General features: G+C 46.8%; 1 protein-coding gene across 1 annotated transcript in view; it reads right to left on the minus strand.

Moving 5' to 3' along the window:
- The window catches only part of rngtt (RNA guanylyltransferase and 5'-phosphatase), a 55,676-nt gene that overhangs the window by 26,673 nt on the left and 4,954 nt on the right, over window positions 1-24,049 (minus strand). The window contains exons 7-12 of the mRNA XM_067241032.1: window positions 23,787-24,036; window positions 23,203-23,312; window positions 22,666-22,767; window positions 10,784-10,919; window positions 8,523-8,594; window positions 3,431-3,595 (exon numbers count right to left, since the gene is read on the minus strand). Coding sequence (XP_067097133.1) covers window positions 3,431-3,595; window positions 8,523-8,594; window positions 10,784-10,919; window positions 22,666-22,767; window positions 23,203-23,312; window positions 23,787-24,036 — 835 coding nt within the window. The remainder of the gene's footprint in view (window positions 1-3,430; window positions 3,596-8,522; window positions 8,595-10,783; window positions 10,920-22,665; window positions 22,768-23,202; window positions 23,313-23,786; window positions 24,037-24,049) is intronic.

Here is a 24,049-nt window from a genome sequence, read left to right on the forward strand (position 1 = left end):
ACCCACCTGCCTGTCTGTCTGCCTCCAGCATGAAGCACCCACCTGCCTGTCTGTCTGCCTCCAGCATGAAGCACCCACCTGCCTGTCTGTCTGTCTCCAGCATGAAGCACCCACCCGCCTGCCTGTCTGTCTGCCTCCAGCATGAAGCACCTGCCTGCCTGTCTGTCTGCCTCCAGCATGAAGCACCCGCCTGCCTGTCTGTCTGTCTGCCTCCAGAAGGAGACAAACTATCTTGGGTTAAACCAGGTAAGAACAAACACAGATAGCAGGGGACTATAACAACTAAATGAGGTGAAATATTTCATGAAAGATAAGCCTGGGTTGTTTCCATCTCAGGATCCCTAGGTACTTGGTAACAAACGGGTGTCCTCTGCTTGTTCAGGAACGACATTAGAAAATAAAGATAAGGAAACAGATTTGAATGTGCTGGAAAACAAAAGGCCAAAACAGAGTGGAACTAGAGGCAGGAAGGTAGTTCTTCGAAGATCAACATGGATAAATGATTGTGGTCTCTGAGGGAAAACCCTCTGTGTTTACGTAGAAGAGGATGATGATGTGCTTCAGTTACCTCATGCTCTACTGCACCTGAGAATATCAAATATTTCAATTTCAAGTACAATTTGGCTCGCTGCACTGCAGTCTATCAGCTATTTTATCGAGCCCATCGCCATTACGTTACCAACCAGTGCTCTGGAAACTGATTGCAAACTCAGTATTAAAATGAACTAAATCTCAGGTTCCAAAGTGAATTTTATTATGGAAGTTATGGAAGAGAATCCCATTTTCTCGCATACTTTCTCATTTTTATCCCAACGCTCTCAACCTCATAACACCTCAATACTTCAGCGTCACAGAGCTCCAGCCCTCTGAGATATCATGATGATAGATTTCACAAAGTGAAAGATTTGCTGATCTGAGGTGTGTTTAAGTTAATATTAGATGCGTGGTTTGAGCTTAAACCTGGAAAATATACAGTACTCTCAGCAAATGTCTTTCTTTTGAACAAAGAAAAAATGAAGTACAGTACAACCACAATGACCACCAACTTAACATACAGTATAAAATAAACAGACTCCATTAAACCAACTAAACTAACAAAGTCGTCCATAAAACATGACAAAGAATGTCAATCTTGGACAAGGAAAGATTTCATTTGGTGTTATTGTGGGGGTAGTTACACTGATCACAACCTTTTAATAAGACAATTAGCGAGGTTTAGCGGGCCTAATTAGTGGCAGTGTGTGATGGATGGGAAGTGGATATTAAGGTTGTCAGGGAGCTCGGAGAAAGAACACAAATCACTTCCTTAAATATCTGTCAGAGTAAGGAGATCTTAAGACTGATTTAAACTATTTCTACACTTTTTTATTTTTTAAGTGGCAGATGTATTCTCACTTGGCCAGGAATAGGCCTTAACTTACTAATACTCTGCCATAACTTCAACACCAGTGTTGCATCTAAATCAATTAAAACAGCGAGGACATCTGCGCGGGCGAGCAAGACAATTCCATGACACTCTTCATTGAGTCTGCATTGGTTTCCTTGACTACTGACAGATATTTAGAATGACCAGAGGGCTTCAACACTGAACTCTCCTCTCCATACTCCATCTGCTAATGGGCCCTTAACCGAGTCCGGCGCAGCATCTAATTCAATCTGAGACTCCTCTTTCACTCTCAACACATTTTTCACTTCACAGACATCCATTTGCCCGGTTATTGAGCATCCACAATGCTGAATGGGAAAATAAAACAATCAAACTACAAGGAGCACTTTGTATTCAAAGGGAGGCTACTATAACTGGCGTAAAACAATCCTCCAACTGAAATGGAGGAAAAGGGATGGGATCCTCTATTAGGAGGGTTAACTGTGCACGAAACACACACGTGCACAGTTAACCCTGAGGGAGACGCGGCGACACAACGGCAGCCTAGCAACAGACACGGCAACACACACAACCAAAGTCCGTTACTGACATATTATTAAATGAATTTCCGGAAAAACAGGCCATGAAGTAGAGATCTTTGCCGACGTGAATAATTCAACCAGATTCCAGTTCCCTTCGTCCTCATGTCCCTCTCCTGCAACAGAGACATGGCTGTGAGCTGGAGCAGATGGCCGCAGTGCAGAACAATGAGGCACTGACTGAGCCGGTCATGTACCCATGACTTCATTTCTAGAATATCTTCATTGACATCCCCAAAACAAGATGGTGGGCGAGCTGTCACACATGTCTCAGAGACAGTAGGGTCAGCCAGCATCGGCCAGTGGTAACCCAGTCATTCATAGTAAGCATTTCATCCAGAACAGAGACCGGACCACAAAGGGGCTAGTGATGGGCCTGGGGGGGGGGCTGACCGGGGCCTAACCAGCGAGCGGAGACTGGGAGCGATGGGAGGAATCTTCCAGAAAGCCCTTGGTTCCAGTTGGACTGTTATCAGGGAGTGTGTGAATGCTCAGAGCTACCTCTTCCCACTGAGCCAGAGCTAAGCAGATCAACTTAATTGCGTGATGTCCTTGGACTGGGCCATCAGAAGAGCAAGGAGTGAAGGCTGTGGAGGGGATTCAACAGCTTTTGTCTGAATACCCCGCGCCCTTGGCAGAGCTTGTCCTAACTGCACCACACGCATACGCAAACAGCATGAAGGCACCACCAAAACACAGACTTGTGCTTTATTTGTTAATCTGTTACTGGAATTAACTCTTGGAGATCAATTAGACAGCAATCAGCATAGCTGGAAATAGTTCACCTTTGATCCATTTACTTCAATAGGTTATATTGTTTGGAGTGTTCATGAATACTTGACTGATTAAAAAGTGTGAAGACTGACGCATAATTTATTTTATTCTAATGTTTGTAAGATGCATCTCCAAAGCCCCAAGACACAAAGGCAGGCAAAGCAAATCTCCCATTATTACTAGCAACTATCAACTTGATTGATTTCAAATGAAAGTATGCACCATGTGGGAATTATGAAGCGAAGAACTGAATAGATGTTTTGAAGCATCACTGGGGCTGATATCATCAGTCAAAGAAACGAGAGAATGACCTGAGTTGTAGTGAAAGAAACTCCCTGAACTGATCAGAATGGAAGGAGAGGAATGAGAGGGAGAGATTGAAAGTTGAGAAAGAATGTGGGGTAAGAATGAGCAACAGGGATAGAAGGAACGAGAGAGAGAGAGAGAGAGAGAGAGAAAGGGAGACAGAGGCAGAGAGAAAGACAGACAGAGGCAGAGAGACAGAGGCAGAGAGAAAGAGAGACAGAGGCAGAGAGAGAGAGACAGAGGCAGAGAGAGAGACAGAGGCAGAGAGAGAGACAGAGGCAGAGAGACAGAGGCAGAGAGAGACAGAGAGGCAGAGAGAAAGAGAGACAGAGGCAGAAGAGACAGACAGAGGAAGAGAGAAAGAGAGAGAGATAGAAGGGGCTACCTTCCGGGATGCATGGATGTCGAAGAAGGGCTTGTTCCGCACGCTGAAGGGCTCCTTTGTTTTGTCAATCTGTCCAGCTTTCATCTTCTCCATCCGGGGTGAGATGATCTCTTTCTCCATGCATAACAGCCGGATGTTGAAATCGCACAGGCCAACAGGCTGGCCCTGAAAAACAAAGACACAAATGAATCCCCATGAAATAAAGCACGGGTATTTTTTTTAATCACCATTTCCAACACACTCATGTTAACTGGGTCTGGTTTAAGCCCCCTCTTGGTTGAGTTTAACATCCAAAACCTTGAGTCGAGGATTTTGTCGGGGGGAAGTGGGTGTGAGGGGGCGTGAGGGTATATTGACACGAAAAGGTTATGGAGCTTTCAATCCACTGCCATGGCAACAGTGTTGTCTAAGGTTGCCTTAGGAGCAGACTGTAGTCATTGTCGTTGTCATGACAATGTCATAGTCGTTGCGTGGGGTTACAGGGGAACATAACACAAAGAGCATCGCTACGCCTGTCAGAACAGCAACTCCACAGGTAATGAGCACGTATCCAATAAAAAATATTGTTGCTCGTCCGTGCCTGTGACGTCTCCATGGCAACGGGTGGGCCCTAATGTCCCCGGCTTGTGTTGTTCGCACGGAGCCTCCGCCTCACGCTCCTAACCATCCTGCCTCTGCCTCACGCTCCTCACCATCCTGCCTCACGCTCCTCACCATCCTGTCTCACACTCCTAACCATCCTGCCTCTGCCTCACGCTCCTCACCATCCTGCCTCACGCTCCTCACCATCCTGTCTCACGCTCCTAACCATCCTGCCTCTGCAGCTCTCACTCGCTGGAACACCCGCTACACGACACCTCACGTTGGCCGCGGGACAAATTCATGGCTGTTAAAAAATTCATTCAACGACTGCTTGACATTCAAGCTGAGAAGTATTCTACACCCTGTCAAGAAAAAAGATTAAATTCTCCTATTCACCAGAAAATGGGAGGTGCGAGTGAGTGTGTGTGTGTGTGTGTGTGTGTGTGTGTGTGCAGCAGCATCTCTCAAAATAGAAAACGTTTCTGGTCAACTATGATTAACAGGGTGTGCTGACATTGTGGTCAGTCTGCTAATGTTCTGCTGGAACCCACCAACCCAGAGGAGATAACCGTGCTTATGAATACTGCCCTCAGATCTGCCGAGAGGGGCGGGAAACCTAATCAATACAGACCAAAACAGAAGATGCTGTTGCACAGCCTGAACATTATAGCAATTCTCCCATTCGGCTGTGAGGGTTTGGTTCTTTGATTAAGGGAGCAGAAGGATAATACCTGAATTCTCAACAGGCTGTGTGACATGGCTCACCTCCAACTCTTTCATCTCTACACACAAACCCAGAAGATACCGGAGAGCCTGGTTAGGGGTCCTGAGCTCTGTGAGGCCAAACACAATTATCCTCGTTCTTAATAGAGGGTTGGATAAGGGATTATGAGCACACCCGGAGTGATAGAGAGAGCAGAGTTTTTTCGGTTTCTTTTAAGAAGATTTATTCCATTCCAATTAGAATTGTAATATTTTACACAAACACAAAAAAGGGAACAATTTTATTCTGGTAAGGCTAGACAATTAAAAAGCGCTGTGTGAAGCTCCTGCTCTTCACATACGAGGTAAAGTCAGCGACATGTCGTTTGGAGTGCGACTACAAACGCGGAAAAACAAAGAGGTTTAGAGGTGAACTAGAATGAATTAAATCAAACTGTTCATTTCCAAGGGGGTCTCTTCGACACTGTGTGGGATCTACGACCCCGCACCTTTGCTGTGCGTTCAACAACACAACTCTCACCGCACTCCAGGTTGTACTTGAGAGTCCCTGGAACAACAATAGGTATCACATCCAACACTCTCCACACCATCTGTTCCAGTCGATGCGTCATCGAGGGAGAACATGATGGACGTGTGAGGGATAAACTGGGATTCTGCTGGGGAGGGGAAGATATGTACTGCTGTGGGAAAGATTCACGACTTAACCTCTGATTCTGCCTCTCTAGTATCTCTAATGTTTTCTGCAAAAGTCTGATGTCTGAAGTCTTAAACAACTTAGACTGCATTTGTCTAACAGAAACCTGGCTAAACAATGACACGGCAACAGCAACTTTGATAGAAGCGTGTCCGCCCGAAGAGGGAGTGATAGATAGAATGCAAACAGGTTTATAAGTTGTGGCTGAGAAAATCAATTTGGGTTTCCAAACCCAAAAATGATTTCAGAGGGAAGTTAATTCCAGCACAACAAATAAAAGCTGAGTTTACTGAAAACCACAGAGCAAAACTGAGATGGGAATACTTTAGTCAACAAGGAGAAAAAGTTAATAAGAATCCTGAAATGAGATTTATAACACAGAAAAATAGAACATCCATAATGTGAAGACAAACCTGTTCAGAAACCTGTTATGAAATAGCACCAGATTTGACAAGCAGTAATTCAAAGCATTATGTATAAGATTTATGGGTGTGAATCCAACCTCACTATGCCAGATCTATAAGAATGCACAGAAATACAAACATGAGCCAAAAAGCTGCCCAACCACAAATAACGCTCAGACAAGGAAGGAAGTAAGACTACGGCTGCATTTAGAGAACCGACAACAAGAGGAACCCACACCACATCTGAAAGTTTATGGGTTTTTGACTCTCAAAGACTCATTTTAAACGAGAGAGCATTAGACTAAGTGGTGGTGGGTGGGTGGGTGGGGGGACGACTAGGTGGTAACAGCCCTGTCTACTGTATGTTCCCCTGGGATCCCTGGTCACATGGGATCTCCACCCGTGTTTAAATGTAGGACAGATATCAGTGTCCTGCAGCCATAGGACCAACCCTGCTGCTTCACCCCCTCTCGTCTGGGGGGGCTGAGGGCCCCCCCTCTCGTCTGGGGGGGCAGATGAAGAGAATGCCTTTCCGGTCAAATTAAAATAAACAATTGAGAGGACTGTCAAACACATTAAAATATCAGCAGGCACACAAATCTGCGGTGCCCTTGTGAATTCCTCACAGCCCTGCTATCAGATTCTACCACTGTAACAGGCTGACAGTGACTGGCAGGGTTTTGCTCTGAATTGACAAGAAACAGGAACTTTCTACCAAAAAAAAGCCCATATTTCATAACCTCCAGCTAGCACAGAAATAGAATATTCTCCCTCAGTCTCAGGGTGATGCGTGGGGTCAAGCAATTTCATGTTTGGAGAAACACGATCAATCCAGGTCCGTTCAGGACGTAAAAAATAATACACCACATACGGCACGATCCCACAATAAGATGAGGAACAGGAGCATTAAATAGTATGAGGAAGGTGAGAAGCTATTTGAAAACCAAACCATCAACAGTTCTCTTCTGCTTAATAACATCTAATCTCTGTGTACATTTACATTTAGCAGACGCTCTTATCCAGTCTTATCCCCCCGAGGCAAGTAGGGTGAAGTGCCTTGCCCAAAGACACAACGTCATTTGACACGGCCAGGAATCGAACTGGCAACCTTCAGATTACTAGCCCGCTTCCCTAACCTCTCAGCCACCTGACTCCCTATGTATGTGTATCGAGCAGTAGGGATTTGAGTCACACCGATATGAAAGGGTTGCAACATAATTACTGTGAGCCAATACTCTGTCAGTAGATGGGTTGGATCTTAGGTGGGACCCCCTGTGGGCTGCCTGTGTGTGCCCAGGGGGGGGGGGGGGGGGGGATGGCGGAGGCCAGTAATGTTTATCTGGGATCAGGACAGCAGTGCTCAGAGACAACTGAGCCTGGGATCCTCTAGGAGTGCCAGAGCCCTCTCCCTGCTGGACACGTACTGAGACACTTCTGTGTGTGATCTTCTGATTGATGGGGAGGGGACGCGCAGACGCGCACGCACGAACGCACGCACACAGGGAAACACACAATTCTTGTTTTCGAAAGGTTGAAAATATATTTGCGATAACAAAAATAGTTTTGCATCATTGATGAGTACTTGATCGAGGACTCTACTGTAATCTGCTTTGCTACCTTCTACTCTGTTTTAGGCTTCTCTGTTCTCCTCTTCCCTGTCCTTTCAAAAAACGTTTTGAAAGGTTGAAAAAATGTTTTTGACAAAATGTTTTGAAAAAAAAAAATTCTAAAAGGTTTTAAAAGTATTTTTTACAAAAAGTTTCACAAATATATTTGCGCCCCAAACAATAGGTTTGCATCATTGATGAGTCCCTGATGAGGACTTTACTGTACCCTGCTCTGCCTTACTCTACTCTGCAGCTCCAGCTTGGGGAGATGAGACATCGCTGGGTAATGACTTCATTACCAGCCAGTAAGAACATTAAGAGGCTGATAACATCCATTTTGTTTTAGCAGCCACTGAAAACTGCAAACATCTAAACCGATCCGCAGAGCATAATGAAAATCTGAAGGGAAGACAGAGATACAGAATTGCGTAATTAGACCTCATCTAAATATTTTCAAACACCATCATTTACAGTGGCAATTACCCCTCACCAGTCAGACTGGCAACTAGACAGACAAAGATGATAATTTGTTTCACAGTAGGAGAATAATAGCCATCCCAAGTAAATATTAATGTCTACAGATGACAAACCGATAGTATGACACTCAAACTGAATACTTGTATACCATAAATAAATACAATATAAATAAATATGTTATTGACGAGTTTCTGTTTTGGATAAGCATCCAAAGGGATTTTAGACAGTGAGACGCGTATCCGCTACCCTGATACTTTATGGCTGGGCTTTAGTGACCCTTACTGCCTGGGCATCGCTGTAAGGTCTGGGGCCAGACCCTGCCTTTCCCCATCCATCAGTCTGGCATGCTGCTGTGCAGTCTAACTACAGACATATAACACCAACCTCCTCTAACCCAGCCCGCTCTCATCTCCTGACAGCCTCCGACTCAAGCACTCTGCAGAGCCCACTCTGATTATCCACGCTTCCTTCTGTCCGGCTGAGGCGGAGGCTGCAGTGACCCCGGCTGGAGGGTCTAAGATCATACGTCTGGCAGCATGCCGGGGGTGCAACCGAACAGCAGCTCCAATTAGAGGCGACACCTTCTCAGTTGACTGGCCACTTACATTGAATTTGATGATGTCGTAGATGAGGTAGCGCGGAACGGGCTGTCCGTTCACCTTGTCGATGATCATCTCCTGTGGAGACACAGAGACAGGGGCGTTGAGATGAGGGGGGCAGAGGTGAGAGGAGAGAGTGAATCGAAAGAAAAGAGACAGGCGAAGGTGTGGAACCGAAAGGGTGGGGCCTGGGAAAAGCACAAGGATAAAAAGGAACGTCATCGTCACATTTCCAGCTCTTAGGAGGCAGAGAGAGGAGCCATTATCGATGGTCCAATCTCACTGCAGCGCCCCGCTAAACTGTGCCACTCAGCAAGCAGCAAAGCCAGGCTGGATGGAGAGAGCTGCCCAGGGGACAGTGATCGAGCGCACTCAAAGGGACATCGCACCCGCTGTGCCGAGGGGAGGGGTGAGGGTGGTGGAGGGTGGGGGTGGTGGTGGAGGGGTGAGGGTGGTGGAGGGTGGGGGTGGTGGAGGAGGGGTGAGGGTGGTGGAGGGTGGGGGTGGTGGAGGGGTGAGGGTGGTGGAGGGTGGGGGTGGTGGTGGAGGGGTGAGGGTGGTGGAGGGTGGGGGTGGTGGTGGAGGGGTGAGGGTGGTGGAGGGTGGGGGTGGTGGTGGAGGGGTGAGGGTGGGGGTGGTGGTGGAGGGGTGAGGGTGGTGGAGGGGTGAGGGTGGTGGGAGGGGGGTGGTGGTGGAGGGGTGAGGGTGGTGGGAGGGGGGTGGTGGTGGAGAGGAACGACATGGAAGGTCTGAAATGACTGCAGCAGGGTTAAAAATGCCACATTCATTATTTAAGGGCTGTGGAGTAGAGGCAGGTATAGAACTGAGAGAGGCAGTACTGACACTGCTCTGTTATGTAACCTGGCGGGGGCGGGAGGAGAGAGGGGAGCTGGAAATAATTTCCTCGTGAGAATCATAACCCGGTAAGCGTCACGCACTCTGAACACAGCTGGAGGAACACCTGGGGACACCATTTTGGTCACATACACTTCCGAAATTCTTAACCACATTTTAACACATTTTGGACTGGTTAATATTAGCCGTCAATCACTCCCTTACTGTATTACCCTAGAGCGAGCAATATATAAAACGATTATATATTGTTTCTATCGTCAAACAATATATATCCTCATATCCCACTGCCTTAAGAGACACTGAGGAGTGTGTGGCCTTGACTACAAAAGTAGTTCCAGTGTGTACCAAGAGCCAGACACGAGGGCAGCTGTCCCTGGGCTGGAGCTCTGTAGTTTAGGTCCACGGGCGCTCTGGACCGGCTGCCATCAACATAACAACAACATAAAACAGGATTGGAAACGTCCGTGATGACGGCACTCCTCTAAACACACATCTGCACAGCAGCTTCAAAGGAGCGCTAATGTGTCTCGTTCGCAAGCGGCCCAAACAAAGATGCAAAATCCCCCGGTCTCAATCGGCCACTAAATTACAGCGGGCCAGGCAAAACACCTGTTTTGCACAAGATTGCGTCCATGTTCTGGAACTAGCTGGAGAAGAGAAGAAAAAAAAAAAAACAGATGATGGCCGACCTTGCTACCACACACTTTTATACAAAAGCAGACACAAACATCTCCCATAATGGCAGCTTCCCTCCCTGGCTGTCTTCCATCACATGGGGGAGGTAGAGTGATAATGACTGACATCTTGTGCACCTGCTACAGGGGAAGAATGGCCCCCTGAGTGACCCTGTCCTCAGAATACAGACCGACCGAGCCACTCAGGCTCTCACAGTTCCTGACTGTCCCGGGAGCCAATCAAGGATGGGAGAAATGCAGAGGAAACCTTCCAATTGTGTGCTCCAGAACGTGTGTGTGTGTGTGTGGGGGGGGGGGGGTAAATTACAATGGGAACCAGTCGCAAATCAGGGACACTTGGTAGTGCAACTCCATTCAACACACTAGGCCAGACAAGAGCGATATTTCTACACATTTTGGTTATGAGGCCGTGTTGGTAACCTCTAGTCACTTTGCCTGTGACGCTTGGTGACTGTTCTCTGGCGTCCTGTTGTGGAGCAGGGAAGATGTTGAGGCTCACAAAAGAGGCTTCTCGCTGTCAATCATGACAGGGTCAGGCAGCAGTGCAGCGTGGGTAGGGGTATGGGGTCAGAAAGGGGACTTAAAGCACCAATAGAATGAGGACAGGATGTGAGACTTGCAGTGAGACAGAAAGGCCAGGGAAATGACATGACATGAAAGGAGGTTTTTCAAAGAAGAAAAAAGGGTGAAGAAAGAGAGAGTAAAGAATAAACTCACCCCATCCAGTAAAGTGTTGGCTAAGTGGACACGGAGATCTTTCCGGAAAGGGAATTCTAGGTTTTCTATTTGGAAGACCTGGTTGTCCCTGTCAATCATGTACACCTCATTCTTCCCATTGATCAGCATCATGTATCTGTGGAAGAAGAGAGAAACACAAATCACAGTTAATTTACAGTTTGCATTTAGTCATTTAGCAGACGCTCTTATCCAGAGCGACTTACAGTAAGTACAGGGACATTCCCCCCAAGGCAAGTAGGGTGATGTGCCTTGCTCAAGGACACAACGTCCTTTTGCAACTGCCGGGAATAGAACCAACAACCTTCTGATTAATAACCCGACTCCCTAACCGCTCAGCCATCTGACTCCCAGTTCAGCCTCAGAACACATCACACTGAACAGGCATTGTGTATGATGTCAATGAAACGAAATCACTTTGATCTCTTCTGAACTTTCACATTTCCGAAAGTTGCTCGTCTTATTTTGTTCGTTTTTTTTTTTGCTGTTAGATTAGATTAGAAAGGTAGAAAGCAGAGTGCTTAAGGCATTAAAGCCAACCTCAGTCAGTGTCAGACAGTCTTGCATCTTCGGACACAACACAAAATTCAAAATATTAAACTTTCTTTCATCCCGGAGTTAAGAGAAAGTTGCATTGTAATTCAGAGCCCATACACACAGTCTCCCAACTCTCCTATATTAACAGCACAAGATAGTCACTGGCCTGACCATCTTGTGATGCTATAAAAGTCCTGTGCTTCATGGAAAAGTAAATATGCCAGTCTCCAATTTAAATGGTTTTGGGGACGAGGTCCCTATCTTCAAAGAGCATGAGCTGTCCTCAGCTCCCAGTGGAGGTGTTCTTCTGATTAGGCCACATGCCTTACTAATCCTGAATTAGCTATTTGGCATTTTAAATTGAGATACTAGTTTAGGTTTAAATTGAGAAAATACTTCCAATTTCTTCCATTTTCAAAGTCAACTTTTAGAAAAGTCTGACAGTCCATTATTTCTTGATGCTAATTAGTTTCTCTCTCCAGTCTTAAGAGAGCTTTGACTTACAAAGTTACATATTCAAAGCAACGACATCCTGTCGTGGAGCACAACAAAAGGCATGGACACATTTGGATGTCACACATCAAGGCCAGAGATGGCCATTCAGCAAATGGTCACTAGTTCAACCCACGCCAGACTAACTTCACAGATAGAATTCTTTGACCTCAGTTTGATTAGAATGTAGAACGGCAATAGAAAAGCATGAAAGACAGGATATTGCACAAAGGTAAATCTAGATGATTTTTCAAATAGCTGCCAGGTAAATATGAGCCTTATATTCCTGCTCATTATCATGGGTGACCATGGAGTCAGGTGGCTGAGCGGTGAGGGAATCGGGCTAGTAATCAGAAGGTTGTCAGTTCGATTCCAGGCCGTGTCAAATGACGTTGTGTCCTTGGGCAAGGCACTTCACCCTACTTGCCTCGGGGGGGAATGTCCCTGTACTTACTGTAAGTCGCTCTGGATAAGAGCGTCTGCTAAATGACTAAATGTAAATGGGTGAGGTGAGGAGATGGAGGGAGAGAGAGAGGAAGGCATGGGAGGGGAGAGGAAGAGAAGTGAGGAGAGAGAAATGCATACGAGAGGAGGAGAGAAAGAGAAGAGAGTGGAGAGGAAGGCATACAAGAGGAGGAGAGGAGTTCTCAGTTTTAGAAGGACTGCCACAGGTGTTGTTCTCCACTCTTCAACAGACTTTCACAGTGCTAGGAGTGGTAACTGGGGAGCCAATCAGTAATGAGGTGAAGGCTGAGGGAGAGTTCCCAATCAGAGAGGGTGAAAGCTCCCTGGGACCCAGGGTGAGGATGGGGACCTGCTGGTGATGAAGCTAATGGGACATGAGACAATGGTAGACTGATTGCACCAGAGATCTCGTGAAGTCGGGCCACAATGTCGTGAAGATGTCTTTAAAAAAGAAAGCCAAATGTTTCTCATGTTCAGTAATGGCAGATCAACCACCTCAGTGATTGGATATTTAAATCCTCAAAAGCAAACAAATCTGTCAAACCAACCGCACCGAGGTTTACTTAGTGAACAGAGTAAACACTCGCGGTTTATAGAAGTGCTATTTCAAGTGACAGGAATGAGAAACCTACAAAAGTTCAAAAGAATGAGATGAGTGACACGCAAAAGCAAAACACACAAGAATGTCCTCACAATTGGAGCTCTCACATCCATAAGTGTGCACACACACACACACACACACACACACCATCTTCATCAAGAGACCTTACTTAAAGTGCTACCAAACCCCCAAAACGTTTAATTACATCTCAAGAGTTGATGAACGAAATAATTTGCCTCTCGGAGACCGATCGCAGCACTTTTCGCAAAATACCGAGCGGCGAGAAAGGAAGGATGTTCTAATGAGCAGCGCCATCACATCCTGTTTTACTCCTGAAGGTTAAGCATCCTAATCAACTCAGCCTAAAAACGCAGCCAATTAGCTAGCCCCATTACACTCCATCATATTAGTGCAATCACAGAGCACTAATAGAACAGTCTTGGTGTTCATGATAACCTGAAAAAGTGCCATGCCTGCAGGTATACCCTGAAGGTTTGATGCAAATTCCTTTAATAAATAAAGAAAACCAGAAGTAGGTTTAAGCTCTCATGGGAAGGACTTGGAAGCAGGCGACAGAGTGAAAGCTTTTCCTTCTGCCAGGATCCTGCCTTCCAGAGCTGTCAGGTCATTCTGGTGGAAAAACGCAATAATCATCTATGGATTAGAGGTACTTATTTTGCCATCTGTAACAGCTGTCTGGGAGGGCTGTGGAGAGCTTCCAGTAGTGTGACAGGTGTGAAATACAAGGAGCCAACATCAGCAGGACCTGGGAGGCCGCTTCTGAGGCAGGCAGACGGAAAGAAGACATCCCCAAACCAATCAGATACACAAAGACATGCTCTATATGGCTACGGGTGGGTTCCCGAGTTAGAAATTCCTTATTGAATAAGCATATCTTTTGGCCTGTCCAAAACCAACCCCTAAAGTCCAATCCGCTACGCTTCTGCAGGAGATGCGAGTGGATCGGACAGGTGTTAACAAAACGCAGGCAATTTCCAGATCAAATCACAGGGCTGGTGGAAGCAGTAACCTCACGGCTCATCACCCGTCTGATCCCTTCAGATGTCAACGTGTGCTTTCAGCGCACGGTTCAAGAAACTGCCCTTGGTCGGTCGGTTGTGCTTTATCTGCAAGTTTCTGATAGCAGAAGCTACGTGTTGTTGCTGTCCTCCTGTGACTAGTCTGGGGAGCAGGAGAGCACATCTGGCTGCCCCAGGGCTCTCTGGCTCGGAGCTTGATTGAGGAAGAGCCATTTGTGTGGCATCTGGCCCCATACTGTAAGCATGCCTCTTTCAAGCTACAATGCACACCCACACAGAGAGAGAGAGAGAGAGAGAGAGAGAGAGAGAGAGAGAGAGAGAGAGAGAGAGAGAGAGAGAGAGAGAGAGAGAGAGAGAGAGAGAGAGAGAGAGAGAGAGAGAGAGTGTGTAAACTATTACTTCAATTAAGTTCAGTCAGCCTGTTACCCAAGTCCGTCTGTTCTCATACTCATCTCATTGTGTGCAGCACTTTGTAACCTAACCACTTTCCTTTCAACAGATGAATTCACTTTTCGTTTGATTAAATTTATGCTCATCTGCCATTATCCAAAGTGGTGAGAAATCTACAAAACTTATCTTCTCAGCAGAACAGGATATAGCATAGTGTTCCTTCTTAGCTCTGGAAAAGTAGACAGTTTCCTCCTAATTCCCAGCATGGACAAACCCTCTCCTAATGGAAGACATCATGGAAAAAACAGAAAGGAAAAGGGCGGTCTAGACTTATGATCCAATTCTGACTGTTGTTAACACCAGGTCATCCTGGCTCTGGTAAGTGGCTGTAATAGTTCTCAACGCCCACCTCAACTCAGAGATCAATACTGGGCAGGAGGCTCGACACCGCTGGGCAGCCGTTCCCACTCCCAGTGATGCTGGAGGAGAGAGGGCCACAACAGACCTCCATCCAGACCTCCATCCAGACCTCCATCCAGACAAACACAGAGAGGAGAGGGAGTACAGAGAGAGAACAGGGAGGGGGGAGAGAAAGACAGAGAGAATGGGGGAGAGAGATAGAGAGATAGAGAGAGAGAGAGAAGGGGCTACCTTCCGGGATGCATGGATGTCGAAGAAGGGCTTGTTCCGCATGCTACTGGGGAGGCAGGACAATTGAAGGAGATGGATTGGGTGGGGAGTGAAAGAGATATACCTGACATACTGGAAGATAGGACATTTTGGATTCACATTAGTTTGAGATTGGTTCAGTGTCTCAAATGGCCCTGCAGAGGCAACAGAGCCACACAAAGTAAATAGAAACTGTCTACACAGCTAGAACATAACATAAAGGAACGCAGGATAAACACATCAAAAGATAACTGTCGCTACAATCTGGATGAAAAGCACTGACATGTCACCCTCTGAGAAGTGGTTTTGCTGCGGGCCAAAGTGCCCCCCTGAGGTCTAACTGGCCAGGTAACGACATCGTTGCTGAGCGTACAATCAGACAACTCCCTTTTTATTCATTTAGGGTTCCCCAAACTCCCATTTTATTCATTTATTCATCTATCCAGCTCCCGCCCCCCCACCACAGTCCTCCGGCTGGCGTCTGTAAGGCACTGATTTGCCCTCATCTACAACCCCAATCCCGGGCACTCAGATCCTAATGAGCCGCAGACGGAACGTTGTGTCTGGAGGTTCCAACAGCCCAGCCCAGAGGCCTGACTGACACAAGCCCCAGCCCAGAGGCCTGACTGACACAAGCCCCAGCCCAGAGGCCTGACTGACACAAGCCCCAGCCCAGAGGCCTGACTGACACAAGCCCCAGCCCAGAGGCCTGACTGACACAAGCCCAGCCCAGAGGCCTGACTGACACAAGCCCAGCCCAGAGGCCTGACTGACACAAGCCCAGCCCAGAGGCCTGACTGACACAAGCCCAGCCCAGAGGCCTGACTGACACAAGCCCAGCCCAGAGGCCTGACTGACACAAGCCCAGCCCAGAGGCCTGACTGACACAAGCCCCAGCCCAGAGGCCTGACTGACCCTCCCAGGGGCTCGACCAGAAGACCAAGCAGCTTTCCATATCATTAGTACCAAGAGTCCACTAGCCGGGCTGCTTGTAAATGGACTGCATTTATAAAGCGCTTTTCTACCTTAGCGGCACTCAAAGCGCTTTACAATGTTTGCCTCTCATTCACCCAGAAACTTGGGGTTCAGAGTCTTGCTCAAGGATACTTCCGCACATGACCTAGGAGGAGTCGGGGATCGAACCGCCAACCTTGCGATTAACAGACAACCCTCCCTACCCCCTGAGCCACAGCCGCCCCTGTCTCACAGAGACCGAGCAGCAGCCAGTGAATTACCCATTTTGGATATAAGGGTGAATGCTTTCTTGATAAAATTAGGCCCACACTTTATATATAAACACGTTATTCTTGTTAGTGTGTCAAGACATAAGCAAGCCCATTTCACTGGACCCATCTCACTGCAGAGTTTACCTTGAAAAATTTGACACAATTGTCAATGGTCTAAATGCTCTCTCTACTTAAAACTGTTCTGAGGGTTTTAACTTTTAAAAGAGCATCTGACAGATCAGAGAATAAATAAACCCAACAGGCATAATAATTGCTCAGATAGTATCAGATCTATAAACAGACAGCGCTCTCGATTCATTCAACGATCCTTCAAATGGCAGGCGATGAAGCATAATCTGACACTTCAGGAACAGATCATTGATTCCTCATTTTGAGAGAATGACAGCATCTTTTGGGCGAGATGAGGGGAGGTGGCGATGTGAGCAGAAACGCTTAACCAGCTCCACTGCTGGGTTCAGATAAGGCCGTTTCAGGAGGTGCTGGATCATTATTGATCTCAATGTTGTTTATTTCCACCACCCTCTCCTCTCCTCATCCTCTGCTCTGAGGCCAGGAGGTGGGTGTGTCCAGGAGGTGGGTGTGTCCAGGAGGTGGGTGTGTCCAGGAGGTGGGTGTGTCCAGGAGGTGGGTGTGTCCAGGAGGTGGGTGTGTCCAGGAGGTGGGTGTGTCCAAGAGGTGGGTGTGTCCAGGAGGTGGGTGTGTCCAGGAGGTGGGTGTGTCCAGGAGGTGGGTGTGTCCAGGAGGTGGGTGTGTCCAGGAGGTGGGTGTGTCCAGGAGGTGGGTGTGTCCAGGAGGTGGGTGTGTCCAGGAGGTGGGTGTGTCCAGGAGGTGGGTGTGTCCAGGAGGTGGGTGTGTCCAGGAGGTGGGTGTGTCCAGGAGGTGGGTGTGTCCAGGAGGTGGGTGTGTCCAGCTCTTGACAGGACAGAGCTTGGGGAGACGTGAGCATGACTGTCGTTACCTCAAATCAAGCACCCTCTCCTATAGCTGTCACTCCTGTCCTGTCCTGTCCTCTCCTCAGTCGCCCTCTGATCACCAGTCCTCTCCTGTCCTGTCCTCTCCTCAGTCGCCCTCTGATCACCAGTCCTCTCCTGTCCTGTCCTCTCCTCAGTCGCCCTCTGATCACCAGTCCTCTCCTGTCCTGTCCTCTCCTCAGTCGCCCTCTGATCACCAGTCCTCTCCTGTCCTGTCCTCTCCTCAGTCGCCCTCTGATCACCAGTCCTCTCCTGTCCTGTCCTCTCCTCAGTCGCCCTCTGATCACCAGTCCTCTCCTGTCCTGTCCTCTCCTCAGAGTCCTATTTCTGTCCTAGCTACTTTACACTGGCTCCCTGTTACCTTCAGAATTGACTTTAAGGTCCTTTTCCTCACATACAAAGCTCTACACGGACAAGGACCTAGCTACATTGCTAACTCCTTTATAAACTACACACCAGCTAGAACACTGCGATCATCAAATGCAGGCCTATTAGAGGTCACCAGAAGCAGTCATAAGAAGATTGGTGATTCGGCCTTTGTCAATTACGCCCCTAAACTATGGAACAAATTACCCATAAATATTAGGGAAGCAAACACTCTAGACATTTTTAAAAGAGAGCTTAAAACCTACCTTTTTACCGAAGCATTTAAGTAATTTTATCTCAAAAGGGTTTTCCTACTTTTAAAGTTGTTTTCTCTCTTGAACAGAGATCTTATTGGGATTTTTATTTTTGTTTGAATTGTTCATCACTTGTATTATTGTTTTTATTGATTTTATGTAAAGCACCTTGAGCTACAATTCTTGTATGAAATGTGCTATATAAATAAAGTCTTACTTACTTACTATAATTCTTATAGCTTGTGGTATACTTTCACATTAAAATAGACACATTAAAATAGGATTATCAATAATTGCGACTCAGTTCCTGGGATTAATTAAGGCAGACAGTGTGGTGATTGAAAGCAGAACTAAGCCCATCAAAAGGAGCATATGCAGCTATGCTAAACACAATTCAGCTCAGAAAACCACCCTGGGCGTGATCTGTGCCAACTGGCTTGGTCTTTACTAAGGACACATCTCTCAAAGATCAAATATTATTCATGCATTAGTCAACTGATCAACAGGACATATGTTTTACAGAGATATGTTGGATATTATATATTTAATATTATCAGTTTTTTGTTCATTGTAAATTCACTTTACTCTACACTTGTCCATTAGCTGCATCAGATGGCAGGAGAGCTGATCCAGGCACATTTTGCTCCCCAAAAACACAATGTACTTTCTCTAATGTTCACCTGTTTTTAAGGTTCACTCATCTTCACACAAACAATGTTGAATGCTGCATGAATGAAATGGAACACACTGTCCCACTACAGTTAATGGACTTTCAAAACTTGACCTTAGTTTTGCTACTCATCAGACAAAAGAAGGTAATATTAGGCTCATAATGGAACGATGTCCATTGGAGAGAAAATGGGAACGATTTCCTTTTATCCTGTGACATTAAAATCTCACCCAACCTCGTGCAGACCACTGCTCATTACCTGCTCTCTACCGCAGGCAAAAAATACAGCTAATCACGTATACATCCATCCCCGACAAACACATCATCCTTTCTGCTGTTTAGTGAGGCGTTTAGCTCGGCACAAACGTTGCCTAAAACTGAATAGAAACAGAAAGACAACGGATAAATAGCTTAACTTTGTTAGAGAAGGAAAAAACTAGTAAGTTATTACTGTCAGCTTTAACACGAGGCCCGAAAAGCATCTAAACAAAAGAGTGCGAACCCTTAGTAAGTCATTACTGTCAGCGTAACAGAAGCACAGGGGGCACTGCACACTGAAGGGGCTAGTGTTGCTATCCCTGTCAGAAAGCAAGAGAGTAGGCGCGTTGAGACGGGAAGAGAACAGAAGGAGGATGATGGTGGGGGAGGACAGCAGGAAGCTGCTGACGTCACCAGGTGTCGGTTGGTGTGGAAGCCGAATGCAGCAGGGGTCTGTATTTGATATTGGCCAGGCGCGTGGTTAATGAGGAGCCCCTATTGGGTCACCAGGGGGTCTGAGAAGCTGCCAGTCCATACACCCACACTAAGCAGGTACTGTCTGCAGATGCTTTTAATATCCCAGAGAATGATTCTCTCTGTGGAGGTGTAAGCTTCAACAAAGAAAATATAATAAAACAGGCAGTCTCTGAAGACGAGGTCTTTAAAAGAAGGAAATCCACCAGACGGAAGTGTCACACCAGCATGCTGAGCTGTAACCTGCAGCTTAAATCTGATTGGTTGAAAAGAACTTGGTGGACAACCTTGCATACCTATTTTTTCTTTAGATGAAACATATGCGAGAAATAGAAAGGTTTTCTTGTTTTAACGTTGTCCTGACAACAAAGCTAAGTTCCATGTGGTGCTTCTGAGTGCTCAAGTCCCCAGGCTGCAGAGGAGTGCTTTGTGTGATCAAACAAAAAACGCTTGAACTTGAGGGGGATCAATCAACACCCAAAAGGTTTTTTAATTAATTTGTCTGTGTGTGTTCGTCACGGTAGGAGGTCCTAGCATCAAAAAAACTCTGAGAAGAATTTGATAGTAGGAGACGCCAAGGAAGGTGCAATGAGCTGCAGTAATAGGCAGTCCACACAGGGCTCTATATCGAAAGAAAAGAGTTATCAAAGAAAGTCCACTGACAGTGAACCACCACTATCTTTCAACCCTTATCCCTGATTCAATGATATCTCTTTCCAGCCATGGGAATAACAGCACTGTGAATCTCCCAGATAATATGTCTTATCAGCCAACAGGCAGAGTGTGGACAGCAGAGATTGATTGACAACGGAAACCTGAGTCTACTGAAGAAAACCTGCCTCTCACTACAGCCACTGCTCCCGGCCTCTCAATCCTCTCTCTCACTACAGCCACTGCTCCCGGCCTCTCAATCCTCTCTCTCACTACAGCCACTGCTCCCGGCCTCTCAATCCTCTCTCTCACTACAGCCACTGCTCCCGGCCTCTCAATCCTCTCTCTCACTACAGCCACTGCTCCCGGCCTCTCAATCCTCTCTCTCACTACAGCCACTGCTCCCGGCCTCTCAATCCTCTCTCTCACTACAGCCACTGCTCCCGGCCTCTCAATCCTCTCTCTCACTACAGCCACTGCTCCCGGCCTCTCAATCCTCTCTCTCACTACAGCCACTGCTCCCGGCCTCTCAATCCTCTCTCTCACTACAGCCACTGCTCCCGGCCTCTCAATCCTCTCTCTCACTACAGCCACTGCTCCCGGCCTCTCAATCCTCTCTCTCACTACAGCCACTGCTCCCGGCTTCTCAATCCTCTCTCTCACTACAGCCACTGCTCCCGGCCTCTCAATCCTCTCTCTCACTACAGCCACTGCTCCCGGCTTCTCAATCATACATGAAAGGACCGGAAACTGGCCCTCCAGACTCAACCCACTGTCAACCACAGCTCAATCACAACCAGCATTTGTCATGGGGTCAACTCAAGGTGTCTTGTGCCCGTTATGCCAATAATTTCTAAATAGCACCAGCAAGATATCCCGTCAGTTATCAAAATGTATCAAGTAACCTATATAGCTAGCAATGTGGTAAGCACTTGACTTCAGAGTCCAGAATTATCACTCGCTAGTCGGCAAATGATTTGTCACTTGTTGTTAGACAAGATTTATTTTCGACAGGAAAATTGAAATGTCGGTAAATGTATCGACAAAGCATGGTTTAGAATCCCCCCCAATATTAAAATCTGGTCGAAATGTCCCCCCCAATGTATTGATATAAAAATATTAATCAAATATAAAATGTGCTACGCTATGACAGGCAACCACACACGCTGTCCGAAATTATCATAAACAATTTAATCATATTCATAACTAAACGTAAACAGTTTTCAGGGGGCGACCCTCAGACTCCCCAGAAGATTTTGTCCCCCCCCAATGTTGACTCCATGGCTAAGGCCTTCATACAATAGCCTACTGGGTCAGATGAGGCATTAGTATTTACATTTACATTTAGTCATTTAGCAGACGCTCTTATCCAGAGCGACTTACAGTAAGTACAGGGACATTCCCCCCGAAGCAAGTAGGGTGAAGTGCCTTGCCCAAGGACACAACGTCATTTTGCGCGGCTGGGAATCGAACTGGCAACCTTCAGATTACTAGCCCGACTCCCTCACCGCTCAGCCACCTGACTCCTCAGTCTTATGCGAGGGAACACAGTATGAAGCGGTTGGTAGAATACAGACGTTGTTCATCGTTTGATGTTATCTTCTGGCGGCAGCTTCCTCAAAGCGGGAATGAGAGCTCACTCCCAGAATAGCAGTTATCCTTCATATGAACTGGAGCTCAACTGAACAGAAAAACATCTCAAACCCTGACAACTCACACCAGGAACAGTCAAGATTTTGAAGGCCTTTACAAACCCAGCAAGTCTCTCGTCATATAAACTTTCAATGAGTATCAAAAGTTTAACTGAACGAATAAGTGGGTCAAGTCAATTCGAATTAGTCCGATTACAGTTAGACAAATGAGTTCCAACTTGTGTAGGTGCTGCAGTCCCACTCCTAGCTATCCTTTAACGGGAAATGTAACCACTAACATGTAACTGCCCTCATGAAATATTCAGCCTTCTTCCATATAAAAAGGAGAGAGCTTTTTTATGGCAGACCACCAGAATACTAAAACTCCTTCCCCACAACCTAACCCTCCAGGGTAAAGAGCGCACTACAGCCTTAGACAGAAAAGTGATTGGGAAGAATGTCTGCACTGCTGAAAATGTTCTTTCACTTGAAGAAGGCATGGGAGACAGCCCTTGGCTACCCCTCCGGCACCCACGCTCCATCCAGCCTGTGATTGCGACCATTAATCTCCTCACAATAGTGCCGATGTCATTCAGCTGACTGAGCTAATCGAAGACGATTAAAACCGGCCGTGGGACTTTGGAGTCCCTTTTCTCCACATCTTGACAAACAGACACTCTGACGATGAACAGCTAGGGAACGACGACAGGATCTAATACAGTCAGGGAGTCAGATGGCTGAGCGGTTAGGGAATCGGTCTATTAATCAGAAGGTTTCCGGTTCAATTCCCGGACACGCAAAATGATGTGTCCTTGGGTTAGGCACTTCAACCTACTTGCCTCGGGGGAATGTCCCTGTACTTACTGTAAGTTGCTTGTACTTACTATAAGAGCGTCTGCTAAATGTAAATGTAATACAGACCTGCCATCAATGGCCATTGTTTGGTAGCTTTAACACACTATTAATATGCATCCGACTGAATTAAATGGAGTAATGTGTGTATTTAGAAGACAGTTTGTTTAGCCTCTGAAATTCTAAAATGGCAATGGCAAATGATGCTACCCACTTTTCCAGTGTATGGGGAGAAAATACTATTTAGGTGACAAAGCCAAGAATGATCGAGGATAAAGTTGAGAAGGTTAACTCACCGCGTGCCGTCTGCCTTCCAGCTGACCTTGTAGGGCTTCTGCTCCAGGAAGCGAAGATTCCGCCTGTCCATAGAAACTGGCTGTGCCCCTGGGAACCCAGACCTACAACACCAACACACAACATTACAACTGTTTCCATCGACTATCACCTTCTAAAGCATCAGGGACAGGTAATCGGTCAAGTTTAATCAACTACAGGGAGTCAGATGGCTGAGCGGTTAGGGAATCGGGCTACTAAATCAGAAGGTTGCCGGTTCGATTCATGTCCCTGTACTTACTGTAAGTCGCTCTGGATAAGAGCACCTGCTAAATAACTAAATGTAAAAGTAATATAAACTACATTCCCCGTGACATTTGGAAGTTGTGAAAATGACGCGAACATCTGCAGAATGATCCGGCAGAACATTTTATTTCACTGGAGAAATTACTATTTCATATCCACTCCTATTCTGGACTGGCTTATAAATTCTGAGGGAGCACGTCATGAATGAGTCACATATACACACACGAGATGCGAGTACAGGAACGGCTCCTTACCTTTCCCACTCGCTGAACTCCTGACACTTGTGTTGAATCGCTCCCAGTTTGGGCTGTGAGGTGACCTGTTTGACACCATTCACTGTAACCCCTTCCAGGAACACAGCACCCTGGTGTAGAAACACACACACACAACTTGTTGGAACTTGGCTAACTGTAAAGAAACATTCACAGACTCCTACTCAAACATATTCCTTCAAACACTTTAACAGCGTAGATATTACTTTGGGGAAATAACACTGCAAGCCTTAGAGAAGATGCTATCCCTATGAAAGCATTACTGGACTGAATGACTACGTTTCAGTTAAGAGGGCCTATATATTATCATAATTAAAATTATTTGCTCCTCTGGGGATTTAAGCCCATTTGCTTTGTTTTGTTCAGTACGGCACTCTATAACCTCCAGGACTAAACATTAGATGCTCATTTGGACCGGCTGTCTGACAACAGAGCAGACCCCACATGGCACACTGCAAGGGCTTAATGTCGTACGGAGCGGAACCGATGGAGGAGCAGCCTCCTTCCTGCTTCCTCCTTCCTGCTTCCTCCTTCCCAGTCCGTGTCCCAGAGCTTCCCCCTCTCACCATTTTCAACCTCTCTTTCTTCCGTTTCCCCGGCGCCGACCCGGAGGAGCTGGGGCCCGACTCCTGGCCAATCACGTTCCCGTCGTCGTCCACATCGCCGTCGTCGTCGTCGAAGCACCACTCGGGCAGCGGCGGGGCGGCGGGCGCGTCCTCCACGTCTCCATAGCGTCGGAAGAGTTCCTTGAGGTAGTCCCCCTTGTAGATCCCGGGGGCTCTGGCCTGGGAGTACGCAGCCACCGCCGCCTCCACGCTGACCAATGGGG

This window comes from Osmerus mordax, chromosome 8 (assembly GCF_038355195.1).
Source record: "Osmerus mordax isolate fOsmMor3 chromosome 8, fOsmMor3.pri, whole genome shotgun sequence".
Lineage (NCBI taxonomy): Eukaryota > Metazoa > Chordata > Actinopteri > Osmeriformes > Osmeridae > Osmerus > Osmerus mordax.